The following is a 12,544-nucleotide window of genomic DNA, read 5'->3' on the forward strand; positions in this document are numbered from 1 at the left end:
GAGAAAATCTGAGTTATACATAAAATAATAGGCAGGGGCCAATATGTCTTAAATTAGACATGGAATTAGCAAAAAATATCGTTTTAAAATTATATTTATAAAGTTTATCATGGCAAAGAAACTGGCACAAGCTCTTAATTTCGGTAGGTTAACTACAAGTTGTAGAATACTATTAATATAAAAAAGTCATTATTTCGTCCCGTCCCCCCCTACTTTGTAGTTTTATATATGTTTTTATTGCAAAACTTTGAAGGGCTTGTTTTTACGTGTATTGCCAACATTTAATTCACCTATTAATCAAAGTTAACAAGAATTTGAAACTATCCCGTCTTATTTGAAACTATCCCGTCTTACGTCTTACAAGAATTTGAAACTATCCCGTTCTGTCAATTAATAAAGGTATGATACTACTAATTCGTGGTATCACCCAAAACCGTCATGTATTTTGAGTTTAGAAATATTGGGCAATATGTGCTTAAGGATCCCGTCTTACCCCACTCTAGAATACATTTATATATTTTACTATTTTAATTTTATAGCACGGTTGTGCAAAGTACTATTTATTCTTTAGGTTCGTTACGATATTTTGAGTGAGAAGCGCTGCTTCGTACATGCGTAATTAATAATATTATCAAAATGTTTTTAATTAATTCCACAGCTTTTTCTTGCTGAAATGACCTGTTTATTAGTAAGAGGCTAATCCACCAGGGTTTAGATGAAACGCTCTTTTGTTAGAACCGTTGCGAGGCACGCCGCGGAACATTTGTTATAGAGCCGTTGCGAGGCACGCCGCGGAACATTTGTTATAGAGCCGTTGCGAGGCACGCCGCGGAACATTTGTTATAGAGCCGTTGCGAGGCACGCCGCGGAACATTTGTTATAGAGCCGTTGCGAGGCACGCCGCGGAACATTTGTTATAGAGCCGTTGCGAGGCACGCCGCGGAACATTTGTTATAGAGCCGTTGCGAGGCACGCCGCGGAACATTTGTTATAGAGCCGTTGCGAGGCACGCCGCGGAACATTTGTTATAGAGCCGTTGCGAGGCACTTTTTTGTATTAATGCAGCGAAAATATTATTTTGGCTAGTGGTAATCACTCGGAATACGACACTCGTTATAACACGGGTGTACCCGTGTACCTTAGGAGAACCAAGTATATCGTATACCTTGATAATTCTATTCTACGTTGGTGAGGTCCCGCAACGTAATACACTATATATGTGACCTGAGATTTGGGCCAGAGTTGGCACATTATATACTACCGCATGGACCTCACCATAGGTTGTAGCATGTCTTTCCGTCTTACTTATGGTTTGTTTTATGAAGTTGTATCCTATATAACATATTTAATCCTGCCTTCACAAAACTAGAACTAATTTTATGAGACAAAATCAAACTGTACAAAATATTTCAGCCTATTTTTATTAAACTAAAATACTAGGTTGGTGATTCAAACTCGCAAACTACAAATTTTGGCAGTTTTTATATGACTTAGCAATCAAAATGAGCATCTTGGAATTATGCTTGTTATTTTCAGCCATTGAAAAAAAATAACACCGAATTTTAATAATTAATAACAGTAACCCCCTTTGCCGCACACCTTGTTGGATCGTGAGAATACTGAAAGTCCCACTGAGCTATACATATAACATATATGATGTCCCACTGAGCTATACCAGAGCCATAGAAATGCCGAGTAGTCCAACCCATTGTTACGTAAAAGACAAACTGAACGGCAATTTGGGTCCAAAATAACACAGTAGGTATAGGGAAAATGCATGTTTTTCGGTAAATTAGAAAAAAACTTGAGTCCAAAAACAAATTTAAAGGTTAAAAAGTGTAAAAAACAAGTGTTATTTGTTTTCTGTATCAAAAAAAGTCAAAAAATGGAATTAGAAGCGGTTGATTTGTGACATTTTAGTCATTTAATGGGGGTAAATTTATATGTTTTTTCAAAAAAATGTTTGGTAATGTAAATAGAAGCTGTTTTACGCCTTTCCACAAAAGGAAATCGCAAATAAAACTCAACAAGTTCGTTTAAATTCATTGCGAAAGTCACCGCTTTTGCTCTATTTTGAACACACACAGACGGCAGTTGGACTACTCGGTGTTTTTACGACTCTGAGCTATACATATGTTATATATATGATATCTATGGTGGGTTTTGGTTGTTTCCTAGATACAGTTTAGTGTTATATTATTGTTGACACCACTTTGGAAAACGTCGTACTGAAATGGCAGAAGCAATTAAGAACAGCATTGAATCTATATTTGAAGAAATTGGAGCAGCACAAGCGCATTGTGACGTCCGAATATTTTGCTTTAGTGATGAAGATCAGTGGATTGCATATACGAGCAAGGAATATAAAATGGCTGGCATTTTAGACTGTAAATATACATTTAGCTTCAATTGGTATTTTGATAAGAAAAATATCAAACCTGACCTACCGAAGACTGTTTGCATACATATAAGAAAAGAGAATGCAACATCAGACAAGTTTTCAGTTGAGCAATTTTGGGAAGGCAATGTTTCCTATACCAGTAAAAGTGGTCTCGTAGCAACATTGCTGACCAATACCTTTCGTCCTACACCGGAGTTACAAAAAGGTTTCACTTACAATGTTCAGTTATCAGATACAAAGCAGTTCACGATCAGGGGCCACGAGAGAAATTTTGGAGTTCAGTATCGTACAATCGAGGAAAACGTTAATAACCTCAAAAAGATTTGTAAACAAAATGTTAAATCCTGTACAAATTTACAAAGTCAATTAAATTCTGGCTATGAAGAAATTTCATCAGCTTTGGAAGAAATGAGAAAACAAATGGAAAGTAGTAAAACCTCGGACGTGCAGAAGTGCATAGAACTGATTGAAAAAGTTAAATCATCTGCAGAAAACTTATCTCGAGCGGAAGAACAAGGTATAGATGAAAATAAACTAAGGAAGATCCTTGAAGGGGCAATGAGGCTTATGCAAGACAAATTCGATTGTTTTGGTCGGCCAAATGATGTCAAATTTGCAATAGACACATTTGAAACACAGATTTCAAATTTGGAAAAATCTGTTGCAGATTTTGAAAACACCATCATGCGTGAAGGTGATTTAAAAGAAGCGATGAATTGCTTTGACTCTTTTTTGCAGGTAAAGAACGCCATTGCAAAAAAATCAAACAGCACGATAGGCAATGTCGCTCGCGTATATCTCGAAACACAACTCATGTTAGAAGAAGACATAATAAGTCACAGTCAACGACTTCTGTGGTCTTCTCCGCGTTTCAATGTCAAATCAAAAAAACTACAAGTACCGTTTATTCTGCAAGCCATTTTGAAATTTAAAAAAATGTTAGACTTGATGCCAGAAATGGAGGAAGCGATGAAATCTAATCTGCAAGAGCTGAACTACAACTATGAGCATTTAAATATCAACGAAAAATACCAGAAATTGAGCAACTGGAGTTTAGTTAAGAGACAATGCACGGAGTGGAGTGCTGAACTGCAGCAACGTACCGTGATGTTATTCAACCAATGTTTTTCTGATATTATTTTAAAATTCTGTGAAAAAACTTCCCAGCGTTCTGGGGATACAAATCAACTGGAAGCTGCAATTGTTTATGCCACCACACTGGAGCAGTTTCACGTTGCTTCTGATGCAACCACAGTCCGTGTAAATGAAATAAAATATAACGAGTCCCACGAAAATGAAAGGGTAATGCACGATAAACAACTGTACCTTGTTATGACTTCATCTATAATGAGTCTTTGTCAGTCAAATCGTACGGAATGCGAAGAATTTCGAAGGTTGCTATATTTTGCTGCGCATCATTGGAATGTCCGACGATCGTTTGGACCAACACAAGAGAAATCTGAACACCGCACTTGTTTACAATCACTTATGCATTTTCTCCGGGACACAAACAGAGTTGTTGAAGGGTTAAAATCAAGTTCAAAAACCGAGCTCCGCACGCAGCTAAACGAGTTATATGAGAACATCAAATCTTTGGGACTTGAGCTGGAAGAAACAGAACAAAAATTTCAAGATATACTATCCCAGTTTAAACCAGCCGTTAAACCTATTGACAACAGTGACGCTATGATCAATAATTTGGAAACACAAATTGTCTCTGATAATACACCACTGTCCTGTGAAATCCAGGAAAAAGTAAAAGAATTCGTTCAAGCTCAAAAAAACACTACAGTACGCATTGATTCATGTCGAGCAAAAGCCGAAAGTGTTGTTAAATCATGCAACGGTAAACATACAGGAAAATATGAGACCTTGGTGTCCGATTTGGTAAAAATCTTAAAATGCTTTCTTTCTACACAGAACTACACTGATAAACAGAAGAAAAATATAACCGATTTTACAACGCAGTACCAGAGAAGCGATGGTACTGGTATAAGCAACAAAAACATACAAAAAGCTAATATTGCCACCAAACAGGCAATAGCAAAGTTAAACACCAAAGATTCCATAAAAGAATATGATGTTGGCATGTCAAAAGCTGCATTGGTACACTTGCATAATGCAGTTTCAACACTGAATCCAGATGTTCTTCAAGCTGTGCTCGGTAGATTAGAACATATTGTTCCGGGACTTTGTGGTGAAACCGAGAAGGCACCGGAAGATAAAACGGAAAAAGTAAAACAATTACTACATTTTTATAATGTTTTGATAGAAAGTTTGGTATTATTCTAAACCTGTAAATGAACAATACTTAAACGCAGATTCGCTTGACCTAAATAGTTAATAGCGAATTCACTATATAGACATATATTTTTGAATTGTTTAAACAAAATATTCTATATTTTAAAGGTCACTTGTTTGGAGTTGCTCGATGATTTAGGAACACTTGATCAAAATGCTGACGTTACGGTGGACGAAATTGTCTCGTTTAATAAAAAGATCTCCAACAAGTTAAAAAATCTCAGTTCAACAGATGAGCAGCAAGGATTACGAATTCGAAGTTGTTGGGCCAAGTATATGATGAAGATATTTAATCGAACATACGAACAACTACAGAAAATGGCTATGGAAAAGGACATGGACAAGTTAAAAGAAGCTAGCAAACATTTTAGTCTGGATTTGGTCAGACGACAATGGGAGCATACTCAATCCGATCTCCAGGGTCCCCCGTTTTATTTCTCTTTCTATTGCTGGAATGGAGACCCTATATCTGCAGATCCATACTATACAGCTAATGAAACCCATATTCCATGTCCTCAAATATGCTACGATCTAATTTGAGTAGCTACAACCTCATGCTCGCCCAGATTTAAATGTAACATAGTAAGAAAATGCTTAATTGTAATACTAAATCATACAACATGTTTGTCAGCATTATGAGTCCGTGATTTTGCGTCGTTTTTGCAAGTTCAAATTACTTAAACCAATATTTTGTGTTAAGTAAATGTAACTAAATAAATTAACATTTTAGCAATTTACTATAGCTGTATATTTTAAAAAATGTTTGTTTTAGATCCTGTAAATAAAAAAAAACTTCAATACATTGTGTTACTGATTGTTATGAACAGCATAAGTTGTAAGTATATAGGCTATACAGATAGGTAAACAATGGAAACCTATAGTATAGTGGATACATTTCTTGTCTCATATTTCCAAAATACCTACCATAGAGTTAAATGAGGTACAATATTATCTATACTTTTTTCTTGTTCACACGCAAGCTGACCTATTTGTATCATGTAAAACCGGTGTCGTGATATATTCGTTCTGACCGATATATTTGTACCGGGCGGTCGGAACAAACATAATGACCACCTGGTCCAAATTTATTACGACCCTCCATTAAAAACGTTTCAGACACGACGTTTACACGTTGAAACTTTAGTTTTCGATTAAGAGTCAGCCGAACTGAGTTGTGCATGTTATTTGTAGTCTAGAATAAGCAAGTAACTACTAACACACTTATTTTAGATAAGTTTAATAAGCATAATTTACTTAAGTTACTATCACTTTTCCCAAACATGCAGGATGCCTTACATACCATACTTTTCATGTCCATTGTAAATTTACTTGGAAAAATATGCTGTTTAGTTATCTAAAGTAAACAATGCTAAATGTTAGCACGCCGCGCCTGCCTGTAACTCAGAGGTAATAATGGGTTCAAGGCTCGTCGCTGCTACTATTGTTGGCGTATGTGTCCTTGGGCAAGACACTTAACGGCAATTGCTCCAACCCAGTGGTCACTAATGGGTTGCCCAAATTATCAGCCATACATAAAAAATATCCCCCAAAAATAATCACCCACAAAGTAACATACATGGTAACTCAAAAGCTGGCACGAGGTGTAGGAACACCCGTGTTATAACGACTGTCGTTTTCCGGCCACGCGAGGATAAAGTAAGTTACATTTATTCATTCATTTAAATGCGAACTATATTCGTTTTTTTCATTACTGGTAATAAACAATGGTATAAATACGAACTACATTCGTCTTTGCTTAACAAAATAGACCAATACTATAGCAGTGCAACAATGAAGTGATTTGGGTGTTTATTTCATTACTGGTAATTATCGGCACACCATGATGTCTGACGTAATCAGACATAGTGACGCCACCAGTACAGATGGTAGAAATGTACCTTGAAACGATGCGGACCGTTTTTTACCTCGTATTGTATTTGTACCGACCTACTCCACATGTGCAATGGCGCCCGGTACAAATATATCGGTCGGAACGAATATATCACGACACCGGAAGCCACGCATGCGGAAGCATATAATCACTACAGTAGCGCATGTTATAATCACCACAGCAACGCAGGAGTTAAGCGCAGTTAACGCCTTTTCGAGATATCGCAGTTAAGCTATGTTTTTTTTGAGCACGGTGGTGGTCATATAGATCCCTTTTCGTCGAACATGATGTCTGACGTAATCAGACATGATGTCTGACGTCGAACATGATGTCTGACGTCGAACATGATGTCTGACGAAATCAGACATAGTGACGCCACCAGTACAGATGGTAGAAATGTACCTTGAAACGATGCGGACCGTTTTTTACCTCGTATTGTATTTATACCGACCTACTCCACATGTGCAATGGCGCCCGGTACAAATATATTGGTCGGAACGAATATATCACGACACCGGAAGCCACGGCCTGCTCAATTTATTGAGTAGGTGTATTACTCAATGTATTGAGTAGGCCATGCGGAAGCATATAATCACTACAGTATAGCGCATGTTATAAATCACTACAGCAGCGCAGGAGTTAAGCGCAGTTAACGCCTTTTCGAGATACAGTTAAGCTATGTTTTTTGAGCACGGTAGTGGTCATGTAGATCCTTTTCCGTCGAACAGTTGTTGAGCACGGTAGTCGTCATATAGATCCTTTTTCGTCGAACAGTTGTTGTTGTTTTTTGCGCGACTTTTTTCCGCACTTATCTCAATTCTTATATTTCTAGCATTTATTCTTTAACCTCTTGATTGAAATCAAATCATAATATATATTTATAATTTTTAGACTAAATTTTCAGATTTAAAACCGCATAATTAGCGTGTGGCCGCCCGTCACGAGTGTGTGCGCCGAAGCGTACACGAGTGACTTTTTCCTATCGTTATCTTCCGTATAAACACCGCGTCTCTTGTTCCTTCGCTCTCTTAGTTTACCGCTCGCAATAAATCATTATGCAGCCGTCACAATATGAATAATATTAACTTCTAACATTACATATAATTACTGCGTGATTACGGTTCGTCCAAATTCACGAAAACAAACGTTTTTAAGCGACGACAAGGTTAACTAGTGTAAGTTTACAAGTCAACTCATGGTACAGGAGTTGTACAAAGCGTATTTACACATATTCTTTACCAATCCTTCAATCCTCAAATACATCATAAATTTCATGTGTTATAATTTGACCCGACGAGACTCGGGGTAGCGTTCCACCTACTGCGTCAGGAGACTCGTACGCCGTAACAAATCGAAGAACAACTCCCGAGCGACACCTAATGAGGACAACCAACCTCTCAGACTTAAATAAGGAAGCAGCAATAAAACTCCTTTATAAATACAATCATGATTTTGACCTATAGTGAATATTGTTTCATACAATCGACCAGCATGTATAAAATTAATGCATGTGACTATGAGTGGATGTATAGTACATACGAATTAATCGAGTATTAAACCAGGAACTACTAATAACGCTATACAATTTTTTGTTAATAATCCATGTTGCCAGGCAAACTTTATCTGTGTGCTAATAAACTGTTTGCTTTCCTAAGCTCTGGCACAATTTGTACTGCGCGCACAGATATCAATTCGTGTAAAACATATAGTTTAGAATTGGGTGTGAGTTTTATCAGTGGTTGTAGGTTAGACCTCCAGCCTACATTTTATATTACTTGGATAATAATAAGATCAAAATTTAAAAGTAGTTGGATAAAATTTGTTTAGTGTTGAATTTGCAGCTCACTACGTATAATAATATCGTGAAATACTGTTTTCAGAAGGAAATTTGAGTTAAAGATGGAAAAGGCTGATTTAAAAAAAAAAATAAGATCGTTATTTACTGAAATTGGAGCGGCACGAGTTGGAATAGTTCATGTATTTAGCTTCAGTAAAGAAAAACAGTGGATTGCATATACGAGCACAGATTATAAGTTACCTACTTGTTTTTACGACAAGCACTTCTGCTTCTACTTTGAAACGGGAAATCCTAACGATCGAACAGATGCGTGCGTTCAAATAACTACATATGCAAGTGACGAAAGCATGAATTCAGTTGAGGATTTTTGGAAAGGCAATGTTCCATATACCAGCAGTGAAAGTGGTTTCGTAGCAACTTTGCTGACCGATACCTTTCGTCCTACACCGGAGTTGCAAAAAGGCTTCGATTACAATGTTAAGTTATCAGATACAAAGCAATTCACGATCAGGGGCCACGAGAGAAATATCGAAGCTCAGTATCGTACAATACAGGAAAGTGTCAAAAATCTACAAAGCTTGTGTGAAAAAAGTCGTACGTCAATTACAAGTTTTAAAAGTCAATTTAGTTCTCACTACAAGGATATAACTTTGTCGGTAAAAAACATGGACGAAATGTTTGGGAAAATAACAAATTCAGACATGCAGAAGTGTTTGGATCAAATTGAAGAAGTTCAAACATTGGCAGAAGATCTGACACGAGCATGGGAAAGTGGATCACATGAATCTGAACTAAGAGCCGCTTTAAAAGAAAATGTAACACTTATGCAACAGAACTTAAATTCCTTTGGTCATCTAGATATTGTAAAACTTGGAATAGATTCGGTGGAACAACGTGTAGAAAAAATAATCAAAACTGTTGCAGATTTTAAGAGTGGTTTTAGAGAGGCGAATAACTGCGTAGAAACATTTAGGAATGTTGGACACACACTTCAAAACAACATTGTAGGTCGTGCAATAAACAGCGCGAAAGGAAATATTGCTCGCGTTTATCTAGAAGAACAGTTAATGGTAAACGAAGAAATGCCATATTACTGCACACAACTACTGTTGTCATCTCCGTTTTGGAATGTTGAAAAAATACATGGACTGGTTACATTTCTGAGTCAAGCAATTGAAGAGTTTAAACAGATGATAGAGTTAGTACCATCTGAAATGAAAACAAAGCGACAAACATTGGATTCTTTGACCGCAACATATCAACATTTACTGTGCCACGATAAACATACAAAAATGGGTCCAAGTATGTTTGCTAATTTTAACATCAGATTGGAAGAGCATGTTGTTTCATTGTTAGTTGAATGGTTTAATCACATTTTATGGGTGAAAGCGTTTATATCTATCCAATCATACACTACAAATCATCTACAAAGTGCTATTATACACGCACAAGTACTGGAGCAGTTCTACGTGGCTTCTGATAGAACAACTGTTCGTGAAAATGGCATACACTTTTGTTTTCAGTTGCTCGAGGATAATGAAACAATGCTAAAACATGATGAACAGCTGTATCTCGTTATTACTTCAAGTATAATCAGCCTATGTCAGTCAAAACAAACAAACAGCATGGAGTTTATATCTTTGTTACGATTCGCTGCTAAGCACTGGAATATAAGACGATGGTTTGGACCATTAAAAAGAGAAAACAAACAACAGACTTGCTTGAAATCGTTGGCTAGTTTCTGCAATACAACACAATCTGCCATAGCTAAAGTGAAGAAACAATGTGACGAAAAATCGGAACTTGCAGAAAATTTAAACAAGTTAAATACTAAAATAGCAGCCATGAAAACTACACTCGACGAAACGGAAGGAAAATTTCAAGACATGTTTTCCGAATTAAGAATGACACAACAAGAGGCAGCAGAGGACATTGATGATGTTACTGCTTTATTGGAAAATCAAGCTGTCTCTGATACTAAAACTTTGCCAAAACTAACCATAGAAAAAGTAAATGAATTTGTTGAAGCTGTAAGAAATATAACAGGCCCCATTGCTAAAATCAAGGAAAAAATCGAGACGGTTGTTCAACCATACGTCGGGGAAGATGAAAAAGATTACAAAACCGCAGTAAAAGATTTGGTTGAATTGCTGAAGTATTATCGTTCTACTCGAAAACAGAATAGTAAAAACATTACAGACTTTATTACACGTTTCAGAAAAAGCGATGCTTCTACAGGTGACACCAACAGGTCCTTAAAAGATGCCAAGTATGCAATTGAAAAAGTAAAAGGAAAATTAAATAGCACAAAGGGTATGGGAAATTACGAAGTTGCCGTGTGCAAGGATGCATTAAATAAACTAGAAGAAGTGGAAACATCGCTTAACCCGGACTATTTAAAATCTGTTCTTCATAGGTTACAACTGATTGTTGGTGAACTACGTGAGGAGACCAATCCTCCAGAGTTGATTGAGTTTTTGACAAAGTTGAAAGAGGAACCGCCATTTGCACAACCTTCAAAGCGCGAAAGAAGTGATATGGAGGTAACTTATTAAATATTCTTGTTATGCTATTAGTTCACTCTTCCTTACTATTGCTTCATTTGAAACGTGTCACATCCGTACTTAGTTATTAGCTAGAAATCTTTCACACGGGCCAACTGTTGTGTGTGAGAATAAGTGTGATATACGCACAACGGGGCGCATGTAAAAAATCGTCCTTGCAGGCTTATGATTATACTTATTTGCAGAATTATGATTTTTAAGAAGACCTATTTTTACGTTTCAGGAGACTCTAGGTCAATTGGTTGACACCGTCTTAAATACTCTTGATGGGAAGTACTACAAAGCAGATCTCTCCGCTGTTGATCTTGTCTCATTGAACAAAACGATCGCAAAACTGTTAAAGCATCTTGACCCGAAAGATACTCAGCTACAATTACGAAGCAGTTGGACCAAGTTTATGTTACCAAAATTTGAACAAGCGTACGAGCAACTACGGAAAATAGATTTCGAAAGAAACATGACCAAGTTAAACGATGCTGGCAAACACTTTAGTTTGCATCTGGTTAAACGAGATTGGATGAACGTTTGGATGCATTATACCCCATTCTACTGCTGGAATGGAGGCAACATAAATGAAGATCCGCATTATACAGCTAACGACACACATCTTCCTTGTGAGTGATATGTATGTTTGTCATACAAACTATAAGCAATGCCTGAAAATGCTTATACCTATGTATTTAAACATATACGTGATATTTAACTTCGAGGAAATATTTTTGCAGCTCAGTTGTTTTTACGCAAATGCTTTGTGTTAATATCTTACTGTATCACATAAAGTAACTATATAGGCTTAACGGTTATACTTCTCTCTACTAAATGTGTTGAATAAATGTTATCATTTGTTGGACTGCATAAACAACAAGTAATTGTAATAATAAAACATACAACATGTTTTGCAATGTACGAACTGTATATATTTTAAAATCTGTTTTAGTTCGTGTAAATAAAGAGAAATGGACTGACTTGTAAGAAGCGTTACGGATTTGTATGAACAGCACAAACTATTTGTTAGCAAATGTCAAACATTGGAAACCTATAGTGGCACAATGAATAAGAGAAGTAACTTCAAAACACCCTTACAAATACATGATTTTGATATATATAGTAGATATTGTTTCATACATCCGACTGAGTAGATGTATGTTATAGATATGATTCATGAATTAATCGAGCATTAAACTTGCAACTATACTCATTTAACGCTTTGCCATATATGGCATCTCGTTAATACTTCATGTTGCCAGGCAACCATGTTCTAATAAATTGTTTGGTTTTCTACGCTCTGACACAATCTGTACTGTAGTCATGAAAACATTTCGTGTATACATAGATTAGAATTAGATGTGCGTTTTAACAATGGTTGTAAGGTTATATGCCTACAGTCTACGTTTTATTAGGTCGACAATGTAATAGACACAGTTACACCTGGTTGAAACTGTTACAAAGCTGACAAGACCTTGAGAATGAATGTAACTTACTTTATCCTCGCGTGGCCGGAAAACGACAGTCGTAATCACACGGGTTTAACACCTCGTGCCAGCTTACGAGTTACCATGTATGTTATTTTGTGGGTAATTATTTGGGGG

At 36.6% G+C, this 12,544-nt stretch overlaps 2 protein-coding genes across 3 annotated transcripts; both read left to right on the top strand.

Moving 5' to 3' along the window:
- The first annotated feature begins 909 nt into the window (after window positions 1–909).
- On the top strand, window positions 910–5,439 carry LOC149732628 (uncharacterized). Its single transcript, XM_089882471.1, has 2 exons — window positions 910–4,636; window positions 4,811–5,439. The coding sequence occupies exons 1-2, from the start codon at window positions 2,234–2,236 to the stop codon at window positions 5,240–5,242; spliced, it is 2,835 nt and encodes a 944-aa protein (XP_089738597.1). The 5' UTR covers window positions 910–2,233; the 3' UTR covers window positions 5,243–5,439.
- Window positions 5,440–5,571: 132 nt separating this feature from the next.
- On the top strand, window positions 5,572–12,220 carry LOC149732629 (uncharacterized). 2 transcript variants are annotated; one of them, XM_089882470.1, is made up of 3 exons: window positions 5,572–10,660; window positions 10,808–10,934; window positions 11,179–12,220. In XM_089882470.1, exons 1-3 carry the CDS (start codon window positions 8,493–8,495, stop codon window positions 11,575–11,577), a joined length of 2,694 nt encoding a protein of 897 aa, XP_089738596.1. In that variant the 5' UTR covers window positions 5,572–8,492; the 3' UTR covers window positions 11,578–12,220. The 2 variants fall into 2 exon arrangements, with proteins under 2 accessions (XP_089738596.1, XP_089738595.1); XM_089882469.1 differs by having other exon boundaries at window positions 5,572–10,934; window positions 11,179–12,218.
- The last annotated feature ends 324 nt before the right edge of the window (window positions 12,221–12,544 follow it).

Source organism: Ciona robusta, chromosome 8 (genome assembly GCF_009617815.1).
Source record: "Ciona robusta chromosome 8, ASM961781v2".
Classification (NCBI taxonomy): Eukaryota; Metazoa; Chordata; class Ascidiacea; order Phlebobranchia; family Cionidae; genus Ciona; species Ciona robusta.